Source organism: Corvus moneduloides, chromosome 4 (assembly GCF_009650955.1).
Source record: "Corvus moneduloides isolate bCorMon1 chromosome 4, bCorMon1.pri, whole genome shotgun sequence".
Lineage (NCBI taxonomy): Eukaryota > Metazoa > Chordata > Aves > Passeriformes > Corvidae > Corvus > Corvus moneduloides.
In genome coordinates, this window is record NC_045479.1 from 43,412,202 (window position 1) to 43,428,885 (window position 16,684).

General features: G+C 40.6%; 1 protein-coding gene across 3 annotated transcripts in view; it reads left to right on the plus strand.

The window, feature by feature from the left end:
* The first annotated feature begins 1,446 nt into the window (after positions 1 to 1,446).
* The window catches only part of LRIG3 (leucine rich repeats and immunoglobulin like domains 3), a 44,338-nt gene continuing 29,100 nt past the window's right edge, over positions 1,447 to 16,684 (plus strand). Inside the window, exons 1-3 of one of the 3 annotated variants that reach the window (XM_032106303.1) lie at positions 1,447 to 1,890; positions 9,067 to 9,138; positions 9,411 to 9,485. In XM_032106303.1, the coding sequence (XP_031962194.1) occupies positions 1,706 to 1,890; positions 9,067 to 9,138; positions 9,411 to 9,485 (332 nt within the window). In that variant the 5' untranslated portion in view covers positions 1,447 to 1,705. Of the gene's footprint in view, positions 1,891 to 2,129; positions 2,445 to 9,066; positions 9,139 to 9,410; positions 9,486 to 16,684 lie in introns of those variants that run through there. The other 2 variants (XM_032106304.1, XM_032106305.1) reach the window with 2 other exon arrangements.

The following is a 16,684-nucleotide window of genomic DNA, read 5'->3' on the forward strand; positions in this document are numbered from 1 at the left end:
CAAAATTAGCAAGTATAGCATATCTTACCAATATAGGAACACAACATGTTCAAGTGTCTCTGTATCTTGGCATTACGGTGTGAAACAACTGGACAGCTGGAACAAATGCTGGCACTTGAAAAAGGAAGCTCTCCCACTGACTTCGACAGGAACAGGTATAGACTACTAAAGAAACTACAATACTGACATGCCAATGGTACTGGGACAGTTTTCATTCACTTTAAATAAAAAAGAATAACTTGTAAAGACATACTAAGTAATTTCTATCCTGTATTTTGTTTGCTTGCTTGCTTGCTTTTCTATGGAGAAAAAAGCATGTTCCTGCAGCGTTTGTTTGTTTTCCCATGGTAATTTCCTTAACGAACACCAGTGGTCAATGGAGCACAAGCTGACAAAACATTGCACAGCTCTGCACACCCTAAGCACCTGAAACAGTCATGTTGACAGTGGCACGTGAATGTTTGTAGTTACTTAGGACTCGTCAGTCTGGCTTGCAAATTCACGATTCCTGACTAAAATGTAGTTTCGTTTCTTTAACAAAAATCCCTGTTTTATGAGATACAGATGGAAAAGATAAAAACCGGGACAAAGTTTCAACCTTATATATCTTGATACTGGAGCTGTCAAACTTTTAGAGGCCCCAGGTTCACAGTGTCTAAGATGTCTATAATCTTTCAGGTGAACATATAAAGGTGGGAGGGAAAGCAGTGTTCGTGAGCAATTTTATGGTTGCTGCTGCAGAGTACGGAGGTGTTAAGCCTTCAGTAATTGAATCCGTTGCAAGGTCCGGGCTTACATATGGAACTTGAACAATAGGTATTTACTTAAATTACATAGATTACCTCAGAGATGTGGAATCTGTATGCCCTGCCCACTTCCCTGAACCTTTGGAGCTGGGATCCTGTGGGGAACATAATGGGCTTAATTACGGTGTCTGGACTAGCCATGTAGGACCCGGAAGGCAGGAGTTAACCTCACCTCACCTTTTACATGCCAGTGACCCCAGGCTTGGCGGGGAACCCCTTGGGGCCTCTGGAGCAGCTTCTGGATTACCACGACACGCGCTACTTGGTGCGATGGCAAAGGGAAACTCCGCGCGAGCAGGGCCATGGTGCCCGTGCCTTCCCACCTCGGCCCGGGCGTGGGACGCTCAGGGCACGCAGGACCCACTGCCCACTCCCGCCCGGCCATGGAGAGGCCGAGGACGGCAGCAGGATCCCACAGTAGCGCCCGCCGTGCTGCGAGGCCGGCCATGTGCTCCGGCCCGGGGCGGGACGGGGGCCCGGGGGTGCCACCGCCGAGGCCTGGCAGCAGCGGGGCACGACGCCCTCCCACCCGCACCCCGGCCCGTCATCTCGCACCCCCGCGCCCGCGGGGCCCGGTCACGGCTGTCACATGGCAGGGGGAGGGGGCTGCGGCGGGGCGGGCCGCGCTCGGGGCTCCCCCGGCCGCGCGGAGGCGGGCTGAGGCGGCGGAAAGTTTGCGGAGTGGTTGACGGCGTTGGCGGTGCTGCGGTCCCTTCCCGCTTTCTTGTCTTTACTTTTTTCTACGCCCCCGTCTCCCACCGCCTTCCCCCCTCAGCAGCCGCTCCGGGGCATGAGCGGCAGCCGCCACCCGCGCTAAGAAGTAGGACGTCGTGTCGCGCCCGGCTCTGTCAGTGGGGAACGCCAGGGACGGGAGCGCGGGCAGCGGCTCCAAGCCCGCCATGCTCCGCCAGCCCCGCACGGCGCCCGCCGCTCTCCCGGCCCTGCTCCTGCTCCTGCTGCTGGGCGGCCGCCCCGCTGCCGCCCGCTGCCCCGCGCCCTGCCGCTGCGCTGGGCACCTCGTCGTCTGCAGCCGCCTGGAGTTGAGCCGGCTGCCCGAGCGGCTGCCGCGGGGGGCGGTGCAGCTGTGAGTATCGGGGCTGCGGGCACCGTGGCGGGCCGGGGGCGCCGGCCCGCCCGCCATCTTCTACCCCTGGGGGCCGCGGACGGGCGGGCTTTGAGGGGAGCGCGGGTGTGGTGGCGGCAGCGAGGTGCGGGAGCGGGCAGCGCCGGGGTCGCGGCCGAGCTGTCAGCGGGCGCGGCGAGGGCGGCGGCGGCCGCAGCGGGACGGCGTCCCTTGGGGCGGGCTGCGGCCCCGAGCGGTGGTGGCGATAAGCGCCGGGCTGAAACGGGCCCGAGAGCGCTGCTCAGTGTCGGAGAGGGCGAGGAGAAAGTTCTGTTGAGTTTTTCGGACAACGTGCAGTAATCATCGCTTTAACGCTGATCTGTGTGTCGGGAAAGGTGCTATCGGTTTTCTTCGCGCAGCTCTTCATTCCTTGGGTAGTTTTGGGGCTGGCGATGGTGCGGGCCCGCTCGGCCCGGTGCCGCACGGTGGCCGAACCCCTGGCAGCGCGAAGCCAAGTGCCAGCTGAGGAAAAGTTGCTTCCAGTGACAGACTTCTACAAAGCAAGCATAAATTAGGTCAGCTTTCTAAAATCTTGAAAATGGCCGATTTGTTTTTAATCGCTTGCCATGGAAAGATCTTCTATATTACTCGTATTAATTTTCTATTACATTTTCAAAGCAGATCGAGATAAGGGCTTTAAAGTAAACAGGAAGACTTTCAATTAGCTGTGGCTAATTCTGTTCAATTGCCTCGTCTGGAGGTCATGCTGCTTTACTCATGAAATGTGGATGGCTGTATTGACACCATATGGAACTGAATACAGGCATGGCTCTGGGAGTTGAATAGGACTGGTATAGGAAAGTGTGAAGGGAAAGAAACTTTTTTTTTTTTTGTGTATGTGATTGAAACATACAGATCTAACGCTGGAACTGCTTTACATTCAACAACTGGTTTTGCTTTCTGTTATATTCATGCCTCTTATTCTTTTGAACTGTTTCAGTATGCCCTGTTAATTTTTCTTACAAAAAGTAAGGATTTTTTAAAATTTATTAAGGTAGGCTTTATAGTCTAGTTTCTTAGCTTTGCATACATCAGTGCTGTTAAAATTCAGATGCAGTGAATAAAAACACAAGGGGAGAAATCACAGAACTTTTAATTTTTTAGAGATGCTTTAAAAAGCATTTTTCCTTAGCAGTAATCCAAATTTGTCTTTTCCACTTATGTTCCCGAGAGACAATAAAGCACATTGCAGGGCTTTTTGTTAGCACAAGGGACATTTTTCTAATTAGAATTCCCTTGGTAGTGTAAATTGCCCTTATGTAAGTTCACATTCCTTTAAAAGTGTGAGAAAATAAGTTCCGCTTGTATAAATAAGCTTTGGTCTGTTGTAAGAAACCCTGCTGTGATTACTCATTGGACAGCTGTGTCACTTGCTTTTAAGCTCACAGAAGTACATCTTTGTAGGTGTCACCAAACCATGTGGTCTGGCCACTTTTGTGTAAATATTTCTTTTGTTTGTGACAAATGCCTTAGAAGTACCCAGCTCTTTCTTCTTTCCTCTCTTAATAAGAACAAGGAAGAGTGTGGCGTTGTCTGTTACCTCCAGCTACTCCGGTACTTGGACCTGGGATTGTGCAATCTGTAAGATAATTAATGCGTTCAGCTTTACATACGCAAAAAAGGTTTGACTAGTCTGGATTATTGTTGCAACAAACTGCACATTACAAATTGTAAAAGACTGTTGATGAATTTTATTGCTATATGTCTACCATGTTTTCCATGGAAGTCTATAGTGGTTATAGCCAAAGGCTAGTAGTTTAATTGTAGGCTTTCCTGTCCTCTTGAGAAAGCAACAGGTTTTTTTTTTTTTACTGCGTTCTCAGCATATGCAGGCGAGCTCCCCCAAGCAGGAGAGTCAAAGCTCTTCTGCCTGAGAAGGTCTAGGCCCACGTTAGGTTTTACACTTTCCTTTGCCCACCTGCACTCGCCCAGATGGAGAGCGGGTTTTTGAAGCTCTTGTTGCATTCTTTCATGCCTTTTTTTGTTCAAATTCCCTGCTGAAGTAAAATGAGTGTGACCTCAGAATGGACAAGGAGGGGTAGAAAAATGAGCCTGAGTTATGTCCCCTTCTTGGTGCCAGGTGGGAGTCTACTGCTTTGTATGGAAGTGGCTTCACAAAGTGGAGTGTAAACAGGCTGTAATTGCCAACTTCAGTGCGATTTTAGCCAAAAATACCTTCTATTACCTTGCCTTCATGAGAGGTAACAGTGTGCCGAACATTGATAAACATTTATAATGGCTTTGTGTACAGATAGTTTTGAAGTTAGATTTCCATTTAATTCCAGGAAATTAAATCCAGTCCAGGATTCCTGATACTGCAGGAATGTGGCATTGTTAGAGCTGGTATAGCAGAACTGGAGGAAGAGTGTTGAGCATTGGCCAGTGTCCTCCATGTGTGCGAACTCCCACTGGCACGGCTGAACCCTTCACCAGGTTCACTCAGGAATGCTAGAACTGTCGGTGGGGCAGGAGGGAAAGTCTGAAAAATGGTTTTCACTTGTGTTTGTATTACATCTTTAGTATTTACATTTTATAAATCCTCTAGTTCTCTACCAGAATTGCCCGAAAAAAAAGCTGTATGGTTTTCACAGCTGTTTTTCAATATTTTCCAGACTAAAGCTTGAACATAGCAAGCTGATTTATGAGTCACTTTGGATCAGTGTCTTAAAACAGCTACAGCCTGGCTTTTTGTTTTTCAGCTCTGCTGATTTCTGCTGAATTAGCAGCTGTATAGGCCCCAGTGGGACTGATTAAGGAACTGTTGCTGGATTTGCATTTTAAAATTTGACTTGGGGCTCAGGTTTCTGAGTTCTGTAAAGGAAGATGTTGATAATTGTGACTAAGTGTTGTAAATTAAGTTAGAGTCTAAAAGTTATATCTATAAAATGTGTGAAGAAGCACTTGCCCTCTCCCTCTATGCATTAGGCTTCTTTTGAGTTTTTAATCACACAAACATTGATGTTCGGAGTTAAGTTTCAGCTAATGCTGAGACTTGTGAGTTATAAAAGATGGTCATACAAACATAATGGAACATAGAAAATAGTTTCTTTCGTAGAACAGGTTCTTAGAGGGCAAAAACTATGGCATGCTTTTTCAAGTGGAGGCAATTCTACTTAAATGTCCGATCACTTCTATTTGTGAGGTGAAGAACAGCTATATGCTTATTATTGCTATAAAGAATTTCGTAATATGCATCTGATTTCTGATGTTTCAGAGTGTGTTCTATCTTCTATGACTCAAAATTCTAGTAGCAGAAGTGATCACAGAGGGAATTTTCTCCCCCCTTGTAATGTGGTTTTAAAATACAAGGAAAATTCAGAAATGGAAGGCACATAGTAATAATCTTTATGTTTGAACATTGTCAGTTCCATTTCTGTGAAGGAAAAATAGAATTTAATTTTCCAACTTTTTCTTTATACTAGTTATAAGGTGTGTCGAGAAATGCAGTTGACTGAAATGTAGCTTTGCAACTGGGATGATAGACTTTTATATTTTAAAAGTTCTGCTGATCCAGTGCTTATAAATTTGAGAAACTTCTACAGGCTTAAGCTTCAGTTAGATTATTAGTAAAAGGCAAATATTTTAACTCTTGGTTCACTTCCAACCACTCTGTTTGAACTTAAAATGTAACTTGCAAGGCTTTTTTCCCTGAATTTTCATGAAGTTTCTTATGCCAGTAGTACTGAAATAAAGTTTAATAAAATATTTGTAAACATGTTTTATGCAACTATTGGTAGACAAGCATGTGTACTGTATGAAACAGGCAATTCAGTATTGTCTGGAGGGTTGGGGGTTTTTTGTTGCTCTTTTGCTTTGGGATTTTTTTTCCAACCTGTATTTGACAACCTGCTGTAAGTAAACTAGGCATAAGAAATTTTTATGTACATATTTTTTAAAGTAGGTGCTACTTGGAAACTGTGAATGTATCTTTAGTGTTAAAAAACAAACAAAAAAAATTAGTTTGAAACCTAGTGTAAGTTACGCTCACAGTTGCCTTGATAGACTCCAGATGGATGTGAGCTTGAGCTATGAGTGAAAGTGTCTGGCTCCAGTGTGGTGATCATGCACAGCAGTGGTTGTAATTGCAGGATTTTTATAGTTTAAGGACTCTGCCAGACTTTTTTTTTTTTTAACATGTTATAACTCCAGCAGAACAAATCTACTCACGTCTGTTACTGTCTGGTAGGTCCTTTAGGCAAACATGCTTTAAATAAACCTTTTGCAGAGTTTTTAGGTGAAATGAAGAAATGCAGGTTTTTAGCACTAATGTTGAAAGCTCTTTGTTGAAATAATTACTGATTCCTAAGTCTTGTCTGAAGCGTGAACAACAGTAACATGTTAGGCACTAACAGCCATAACTTAACTGAATTTTGGCTGTTTATTTGCATAGTTCTTATAATCCCTACAGACTAAAGCCAAATACTGAATTAAGTTTAAGGGCAAAAACTGTCTCTACTCTGCTTTAAAGGACGAAGTTAGATTGCCATGTAGATTTTTGTAGCAGCATACTTTTTCAGTATTTACACTTAAGAATGCAGTGTGAGAATTTTGAATCTGTGCAGCTGATGCCTTCAGATGTTAAACAAAGGGATTTTTCTCCAGTGTATTGCCAGGAGAATGTTTGCACTAGATTTTTAGGTAGTGAAAGATGCGGTCCTCTAACTTAAGTGTGGTTAACCTAATTAATATACAGGAGAACTCAAAATCATAATGGTGAAACTAACATTAGTGGACTTTTGAAAACATTGACACTGAATTGGTTTTCCATCATTAAGAGGAGGAGTCCAGAGCTGAGTCTCTGAAAAGATCCCTTCAGGCCACCTGAAGGTGGTAGAGTGTGTTCCCCTTCTCTAGGTGACTCTCCCCCCACACTCACCCCCCTTCTTTTGTTCTGGAAAATGCCATTCACACCGGTGGGTCTGCTGTGTGCACTCTCTTGTGCAGCCCTGGCTTGGGAAACACAGAACATCTCTTTTCCCTGCCTGTGGCCCTGAGCCAGGCGCTGGTACCACAGCTCAGCAGCCCACTGGGCCTGGTCCAGTTGGCTGGCTCAGAGCACACCTTGCAGCCAAGTACTGGTGGTACCCCTCATAATACCCATATGTGCCTGGGATTATTTTTTAAACTTAATTTTTCTTGTTACTGTTTTGTTTTTTTTTTTTTTTTTTTTTTAACTGCCAGCTGCAGGCGAGGACAAAAGTGACAGTGAAACTGTCCTGGCAACATTGAACAAGTCAGCTGGGAGAATCTAAAATACAGTTTTACTATCCACATGTTCTGCTGAGGAAACCTAGGTGCCTGGCTGGGTTGCAGCATTACACCTGTGTCTGAGGATGTGGAGTCATGGGTGCGGGGAAACTGGAGTTCTCTGCATCTGTGGTTTTTCAGGGCTTAGTCACAGAGCAGAATGCCTAGCACGGACACTGAACTTGGCTTCATTTAAGCCAGTTCTGGTCTGTGTGCAGCAGGGATATGCTGTTCATCAGGTTTCTTCACTTCTGGAACTGTAGATGGAGAGTATACACATCCGTGGCAGTGAGGCCTCTGTTTCGCGTGCTCAGCACAGATGACTGTACTGAGTCATCTTACCCAGAAAAAGTGAGGAATCATGTAGTTTCCTCATAGATTCAACTTGAAATAACACTTTGTGCCTGTGTGGCTTGATGAGGACCCCAGGTGTGGTGGATGACTCTTTAGTGCTTAATTAGCATGGGGAAAAGTATCATGAAGTGTGTGCAGTATTTTTTCAAAAGCGTGCTTTTTAAAGCAACATTTACCTGATGCTGCAGCTGCTCACTGCTGAGGTGTGCTGATTAATTTCTTTATATGTCTGCATTACAAACACTCACTGGAGTGAATTTAAGAACTAATTTTAAAAAACACAGTTTTTGTTCGCTGGCTTGGATAAATGTAGTGTTTTAACTTGTAACAAATGCTTGCAGATGGCTGGATTGATACTGATGAGGTAGTGATAGTCTGTAGTAGGGGAACAGAAAAGTGCACATTTTGGTGGATGAGTGACTGAGAAGGAGGAGGCCTTCAACAGATCTAGTCACGGTTATAAGATGAGTTGTGAGTCTGTACCACTTCTGCAGAGGTTTGGAGATGTGCAGATTTGAATTCCTGCAACTAGCTTTTCTGTCTTTTACTTCATGGTCACTCTTATTTCTGTTACGTTTCCAGTACTTCTGAGGCTACAGCAAAAATTTATTAGGACTCTTGTATGGTGTCAAGTGTTTGAGAGGGCATAAATGTTTGAGAGGGTAAAGATACATGGCACTGTAAGGAAAAGTATTTCTTGTGGTCAACAAAAAGTGTTGCATTTTTAGTACCTGGCTTGTTTCACAGCAAATGCTACAAAGGTGTTAACAAGATTGCATATTAACTGCATCAGTATATGCTGGGGATCTTCAGTACAGCATGGGACAAGCTAAGTGTTCGAGCTACTTCTTCAAGTGTAATTAAGTGTGGTATTAATATTACTAGTGTACAGACATCTTAAAACTCAGAATTAGCCCTTGCTATGTCTGTTTTCTTCTGCTATTTCTTAAGATCTCCATTAAATTTGGTTATGTGGAAATGGTGTCCTGAACTTTTGTGAAAGCATGAAAATACAATTTCAGTTTATGGACAGTCCTCATTGTGTATTCATGAGCTATGCATTGCTTTAGAGACACTAGTGAGAAGAGTAAATGGTAGAAATATTATGATTAACCTAAGGAATGAGACTGCAATGACTACTGGTTTTTGAATTTTTGTTGTTAAAATAACTAGAAGGTTGTTTTAGCCATATCTTTCATTGTGAGGGGATGTGGGAGAGGGGTTGTTGGTGTATCTGAGTCAAAATCTTAAGATGTTTTCCATGGGTCTTATGCACATTCCAATGAACAGTTCTACATTGTTCAGAGGTACAGGAATTTCTTTGACACTGCTAGCAGTGATCAAGGTATTTGCATTTGAATTTGTATATTTATACCTTGTATAAGCAAATGAGTTTCTATTCTAATTTTACTAATAGAAAAAAATCTTTTTATGTACTTGGAGACAAGTGAGAACATAATTTGGATTGAAATTGTACTGCTTTACCTGATATTGTATGGCAAAACTGACAGAGTGTTTGTTTTTGTAACCTCATAGGGACTTAAGTCACAACAAATTATCTTCAATCAAGACCAGTATCTTGGATCACCTTCATAGTCTTCAGGAAGTGTAAGTTAATTTGTCTTAATTAAAAACCATACCAAAACATAAACCTCAACCAAAAATACCCAACCTGGTGTTTGTGTATGCTAATTGTATAGTTATTTCTCTAGGGATAGTTGCTTGAACAACAAAGATACTTGCTGTTCTGATATTTTACATTAAGTGAAACTGGAATTATTTTTTAATTTTGAGGTGACACAGTTCAGCAGTTTAGCAAGTCCAATGTACATACTTCCGATTAACATCAAAGCTAACTCTCCCTTTTGTAATATTAATAGGAAGTTGAACAACAATGAACTGGAGATCATTCCAGATCTGGGACCAGTCTCGGCAAATATAACTCTTCTGTCTTTGTAAGTGAATCTTACTCTTGTCCCTAGTTAGTGGAACTAACTCTACAGGGTTCATGGAAATGGGTGCATTACCGAGATTAAAGTGAAATAATTGGAAATAGAGCGGCTTGTGGTTAGGAAGTTGATTATGTCATGTTATTTAGTAGTTCTTTAAAATGTGTATAATTGAGCTTAATCCTTGTAGTTTTTGTGCTTCCCAGATACAAAGACTGCATTAGAATTAATTTATGTTGTAATAGTGCCCAGAAGCCTCAGTCCTATTTTGCTAGGCACTGTACAAACATCAGTAAATGTTACACAAACTTGTATAGTGCTGTCTTTAAAACAAGACTTATACACTGTCGTTATGCATCTTGGCTGAGATCCTGATGTGTTAAATCATGGCAGAATTCTATTAATTTCACTGGACAGTACAGGGAAATCCCCTTGAGATGTAGCTTCAGAACAAGTAGCTAGGTTAGAAGATGTTTTGCCAATGTCTTGAAAAATTCTTTTTGAGCCCATTTTAATGGGTGCCACATTTTTTTATGACTGCAGTTAATACATAAAATTGTAATACATGATTGTGTCCATGTTCATTGCTTTGCATGAAAGAAATGAGTAGGTTACTTGGTGTTCATTTGTAATATTAGTATAAAGTTGTAAAAGGCATGTAGGGCCAATAACAGAAAAAGTTGATTTTAAAGGAAATTTTAGTCCTGATGTTTTAAAGATAAGTCAGTTGGGTTTTTTTTCTGTGATTTAGTTTCAATAAACTGTTGAAGGCAGGTGTAGAAAAGTAGTTACTATCATACTATTAGTTAGGAAAAAAGAGAAGACCTGGTTTTCATGTGTGGGGTTTGTGTTTTATCAATGGGAATCTAAAAAAGCTATTAATATGTAGCCCTCTGGCCAAATCCTGTCCTTGAATACAAGTTGCAAGTTACCTTTCTTGAAGAATCCTGAAGGGTTGAAACAATACAATAAACTTTGGAAAGCTGTTCAGTTAATTAAATTGATCACTATTCAATTGCTTACATCTGGTGATTTATAGGGGTTTGTTTTTACTCTAGGCCTAGGTCAGCTAAGTCAGCTGGTGCAGCCGCTGTGTCTGGACTGCTCTGTTTGAATAAGAACTAAGTGACATTTGATACTGATGTGGTTTCTTACAGATCAAAATCAGAAGAGAATGAAAGAAAAAGCAGATGGTGTCTGACAAATAACTGTTGAATTTAAGCACATCTTTTATTTTGCAGTACCATTGCCGTTACCTTTACAGTGGCATGGCATTCTGTAGTTTAAGCATCTAATTGATCTAAACATTATATTTCATATTACCACCTTGCTAAGGTCTTTTTTACCACAAGGCTAAAAGTACTAACATAATAGTAAAGTGGTTTATATTATCTTGCTTTACTTCTGAATTCTTAGCATCTCTCCTTCTCATGGAAACTTAAGTTTAGAGGAACCTAAAATCATTCTTTTGCAGCTGTGCAAAAATTTTGGTATTCCTTTGAGAGAATAAATGACTGTCAGTCACTGTTGAATTGTTTGTTTCATATCCTTAGGTCCCTGGCTTGGTGCATTTACTTAGGTGGTCAAACATGGAGAAATCTTTGTTAGATCTGTGCTATGCACTGTATATGCTAACACATGAAAGAAAAAAAAAAAGTATTTTTTAAAAGCTGTTATCACACTACTGATGCAGTTAAAGTTGCTCTGGTTGGGTGTTAGCTTGTTTTCGTTGTAATTCTATGTGTGGAGGAGGAGATTACTGAATATAACTGTTCTTCAGCTGAGACTTAATACCTATTCTATGACTACAGCAGAGATTGCTTGAGATTAATATGGCAGAAATAATTATTTTAATGTTTTGTGTTAACTTGTGAATACCAGTCTACAATAGTTAAGATAATGGTTTGTTCTGTATCAAAACAGATGAACACTGAATATAAAATTAGGGTGGTATTGTATTGTTCAAAAATAAAGTATCTTGTTTCTTTTGCACCGGTTTTCTTTAAAACTTAGAGTAGAGTCATAGAATTGTTTAAGTTGAAAAAGACCATTAAGTTCATCAAGTCCAGCCATTAACCCTGCACTGTCAAGGCCACCACTAAACCATTTCCCTAAAAGCCACATCTGCACATCTTGTAAATACCTCCAGAGATGGTGGCTTAACCCCTTCCCTGGGCAGCCTGTTACAATGCTTGACAACCTTTACCATGATGAAATTTTTCGTAATATCAGTCTGAACTTTCCATGGCACAATTTGAGGCCATTTTCTTCTGTCCTATTGCTTGTTACTTCAGAAAAGAGACTGACACCCCCCCCCCCCCCCTCCTTTCAGGTAGTTGTGAGAGTGATAAGGTCTCCCCTGAGCCTCCTGTTCTTATTAGTTGGATGATATTTATGTAAAGATACTAAATTTAATTTTATAGAAAATAGTATAAATAAAGAGAAATAAACATACAGCTGTTTAGCATAAAAATATATATAGTATTGTGGTAGCCTAAACAGACAAAAAATCTAACAGGTTTTTTTTCTAGAAGTGAAAAAATTACGTGCATTTGTTTTTTCTGTGGTGGCTGTTATTTGAAGGGGTTGAATTGAACTGAGTTAATATATCTAAGTCATGCAAAGAGAGCACATACGGAACAAGTAGAGTTTAAGTTTTAGAACCACTCTTCAGAGAAATATCTGATGACTTTCTCCAGGATTTTAAACTTTTATAAGAAAGGAGCTTGTAGAGCCTTTCCAAAGCAAACCAGTTTCCATGTTGAGTCTTTGTTCTGGCATTCAAATAATAGCATAAAAGAGGGTGATAGTCTTCTGAAACTTGATTTGATTACACTTTTTACGAGATACATATATGTTGGTTCATTACTGTCAGTTGAAAAGCCAGCTGGTTTTTTCCAAGGAATCTTCAAGGAATGCTGTAGAAGTAGTACCCTCTTTTCTTGCCAGTATCTTCATTGCTGAAGAAGCTCTCTTCCAAGTTTTTCTTTCATTTAAGAACTCTCACTGAGCTGGGTAGCCTTAGAATTTTGCATGTTCTGCAAGAATCCTCTTGCCCTGCAGAGGAAAATACACTGCTGGTGTGTCTCCATAACAGTGCAGGTTAGTCCACACAGCCATGTGTGTCTGAATTCTTTGAACAATATAAACAAGCATGGGTGGATTATCATGTTAGTCCAGTTTCCATTTCTGGAGCTACCTCATTTCTAGCTATCTAATTGATATTTTATCTAAATGAGATATTTACATACTAATGAATTATTCAGGATAAACATACCCAGAGCAGGAGATGGTCCCAGTCTGTCTGTAACATGAAACAGTGATGCTAACATTTTGTTTTTACTGATGCCTGTTGAGGGTTGAACATCTTGGGAGTGAAAAGTATCAGGCAGGCACACCCCCTCACCACCACCCTGGGAAGATGTGTCAGTGTGAAGGAGTGAGTATACAAGGATATTCAGGCACACTCTTTATTACACAGCTGGAGATATCTGTGATTTTATTCATGTGATGAGTATGTATCTTGTTACATGTCACAGGAGAGCATGTGAGCCTCCTGGGAATCTGGATACTACTGTGACCTACATGGGTGATAGTTTGGGCTGTATCTGGTCAGGAGGCTTAGGTCAAGTTTTTGAAAATTATATTGCAGGGTGTTCTTTTTGCACAGCCACCAAGCACTTTTATACCTTGTATGAGAGAAGGCATGAAGAGGGAAGTTCAGGTATTTGCTGGAGACTGTCAGCACAATAGCTCTAGCCAGGAGGCCAGGTCCCCCATGTGCTGGCAGCATAAGCTTTTGAGGAGAATATTGTATTTAACAACTGATTACCACAGATATATAATGTGCAGACACCACACACAGTAATGTAGGTGTATTTATCTATCCCTAGAAGGAAAATAGGTTAGATGTTTTCTAGTTTGCATTCCTGAAATAAATGTAAAAACAGTTAAGTTAATGTAGAATTGCTTTAAATGGTTGTAGTACATTCTTCATTTCTTGGAGAAAAAAAAAATTACTTTTTACTGTTCGAAGATAGGTGGATTGCTTTTGTGCCAGGTGCAAAGATGAGTACTAGTGCCCTCATTCCAAAATGAGCAAAATGTTCTGAGTATTGTTTCCATTCTAATGACATTGCTTATCAACAATGTACCAGTTCTGTCCTATTCATCCTAAAAATCTGCCTGAACCAGTGATCTTGACACATGAGAGGAAAACTAATACTGCCTTTTTGGTCTATCACAGTTGTAGTTTTGGATCTAGGGTAAAAATCCAGAAATAGATCGAAACTAAATAATGCAAGTATGATAGCCTTGTATAGAAGTCCTGCTTGGTTAACTACCAACTACTATTTGCATAGAGGTTTTACTTTAAAATTCTTCTGAAAATGTTAACTACTTTTAATGTTACTAGTGCTTTGTAAGGAGACAGTGATTTGCAAATTCAGCGATGTTATTTAAAATTTTGTTTAAGGATATGCAGTTTAGATAAGAAACCCATGCTACTTTTACTTGCAGAATTTTTAAAAATACATAATTGTAGACACCATCCAACATCATCAGTACACCGTATCCTTGAGTACTGTGGAAAATGGAAGGTAGCAGCGACTATGAAGAGATGGAACAGCTTTGAGTATTAAAGTACCCTGCTTTTCCAGCTAGAATTTTTTGTTCTTATCAAAACATACGTGTAGAGCTAATATTAAAACCCCCATGTTTCTCATTACCCACATCCAGGATATGTAATGTAGTAATCCACTTGCAGTTAGTAGGGATGAGAAAAGCTGTACATGCCCAAGTCTTCAGTGGGTATAATGAAATTCTAACATTAGAGTAGTTTTCAACAATGGAGTGTTTTAAATAAACTTGTAATTTTACATTTTATTGAATAGGAGATATTTTATTTAAAGGCACTCATGTATATGGTGTAGGTGATTTAAATTGTGTTGTAAGGACTGATCATGTTAGTCTAGAACACAAACAAAATATTTGTTCTCAGTAAAGCCAGAGACGAAAATGCAAAAGTCGTGGTGTGGAAGTTAAAGGGAGTATGGATGGTTCACAGTTCAGGAATGTTTTTCAAGTCTTACATTAATGTGTGCTTTATATTAGGTTCCTGCTTCACTTTTTTTTTAGAATGCGAAATCTTCTGTTTATAAGAGGCATAATGAAAATGTAAGATGATAGAGGTTTTTCTCTGCTCTGCTGGGGGAACCCTCCAACTCTGTCCAGGAAGCATTTAAGGCAGTGACCATTCACTTTTGAATTCTGAGATAGCTAAAAGTGCTGCCAAAATTCAGGCAGTTTTTTGCAATGTGTCCACGTGTTTGTTAGATGATGAACAGAATCCACAAGCCACTTTTCTGAAGGTTTTCTACAGCCTTTGGTTTGTAATGTCTTTCTGTCAATATGTGCTGAATATAAATTCACTGACGTTGAATACATGTCTTGTATCCTGGATGTTTAAAATGAACAAAAAGTATTAGCAGAGAAGGTCAGAAGATAAAAACAGGACAAAAAACTGTCAAGTAGCCAGTCCTAGGTGACTGCACAGGTCACAAGTTTTTCTAGTACAAAAAACTGTTTCAACCTTATGTGTAGCTTTCTGATCAGCCACCACAAAATTAGTGTGATTACTTATCTTTTTGCACAAACATAGTTACAGCAGAAAAGTGGCAATTAATCCCTTCTACTACTGAGAAGGGATTTTTTTTTTTTTTAGTATTGTGTGTCCCTTTCTGTTTAAAATGTGGAAAAGTGTATTTATGTATGTTGTGTGATAATGGGCATCCCAGATCAGGGTTCAGATAGTTGTACTGAGAAATAAAATCCAACTGATTGAAGCAAACATGCAAAATAAATTACGTATTTGTCCCAGCTGACAGTTTGTAAATAAGAGTGATAGTTTGCACTTCGTGGCAGTAACTTAAACCCCTGTGAAGGGCCTTCAGTAAAGACAGAAGGGTTTTTTTTTTTCGTAATCCGTGTGTTCAAGATTGTTTGGAATAGGGGTAGGTATGAGAAATTTGCCTCCTTGTCATCTCAGAGGGGTCTGGGAGTGAAATCTGTGTGTAAAATCCAGGAGAACACTGTCTCGGTATGCATTTAGAAAGATGTTTAGATGAAACTCCTGAAAATGAAAGCTTACATTCAGTAGGAGTGGATGCCTTTCCCTCCTGTGCTTGCCAGAGAAAGTGGTATTGTTTGTTTATAAAGCTAGCATGCTAAACTGAAGTCTGGATCCCAGTATTAAGAAAACGCTGGTCAAATATTTTACATCCTTGTCATCTCTTCAGCTACCACTTTATTATGGGAAGGATTAAGATTTGGATGCTGCCTGGAAGAGTTTGTTTTGAAGAAGGAGTGAAAGAAAGGATAGAGGAAGGCCAGACTGGGCTTCAGGCATAAGGCTACTTGGAGAATGTCCCAAAAATGAGAGTGGTGGTAAACCATGTGTGACTTGGTCTGAAGTTGTGAGCAAAAAGCTAGAGCGAGGAACTTACTGGAATTAGTTCTTGCAGTCTTTCACATTTGGTGTGGAGACTTAAGAGGAAATAAATGAAAGAATCTGAAAAGGAACCTGACTTACTCAGACTTGCAGACATGGAAACTCAGTTTTTATGGCAGCAATTTAGGCTGAATGATGGGAAAGAGAAGTATGTAGAAACCCAGAGTTTCTTGTAGCAAAAATATAAAGAGTGAGAGCCTAGATTAATGCTTTTGCAATGAGAGTGGAAAAGAATGCAAACTTTGATCTATTTGCAGTGGATAAATCTGTCATGATTTTCTGATCACAGTGGTAAAGGAAAAGGTGAATTAAAAAGAGTAGTAATGGACTACAAAAACAGAGAACACTGTTCTGATATGACAGAATGGAAGAGTGGTAGGAATTTTACAGAGGAGTAGGGCATACGATATGGAAGAGAAGTGAGAATGAAATTAAGAGGTCAGGCAAAAGCATTTGGATTATGTTTTAGAGAATTGGTGGTGGTGATTGCAGTAGAGCAGTGAAATCACTGGGGCCTTCAGTGAAAGAAGTGGATGGGAGAATATTCCTCACCTTGTATTGAAGTTAGGGATACATCTAAAAGGGTGTGCAGTCTAAACTGGCTGGACATTGGTCTGCACCCTCTAAAAGGAGCGGCTGCTCTGTAACAATAAAGGATAGGTGTTTTTACCTAGGAACTCTATACATTAGATTAGAA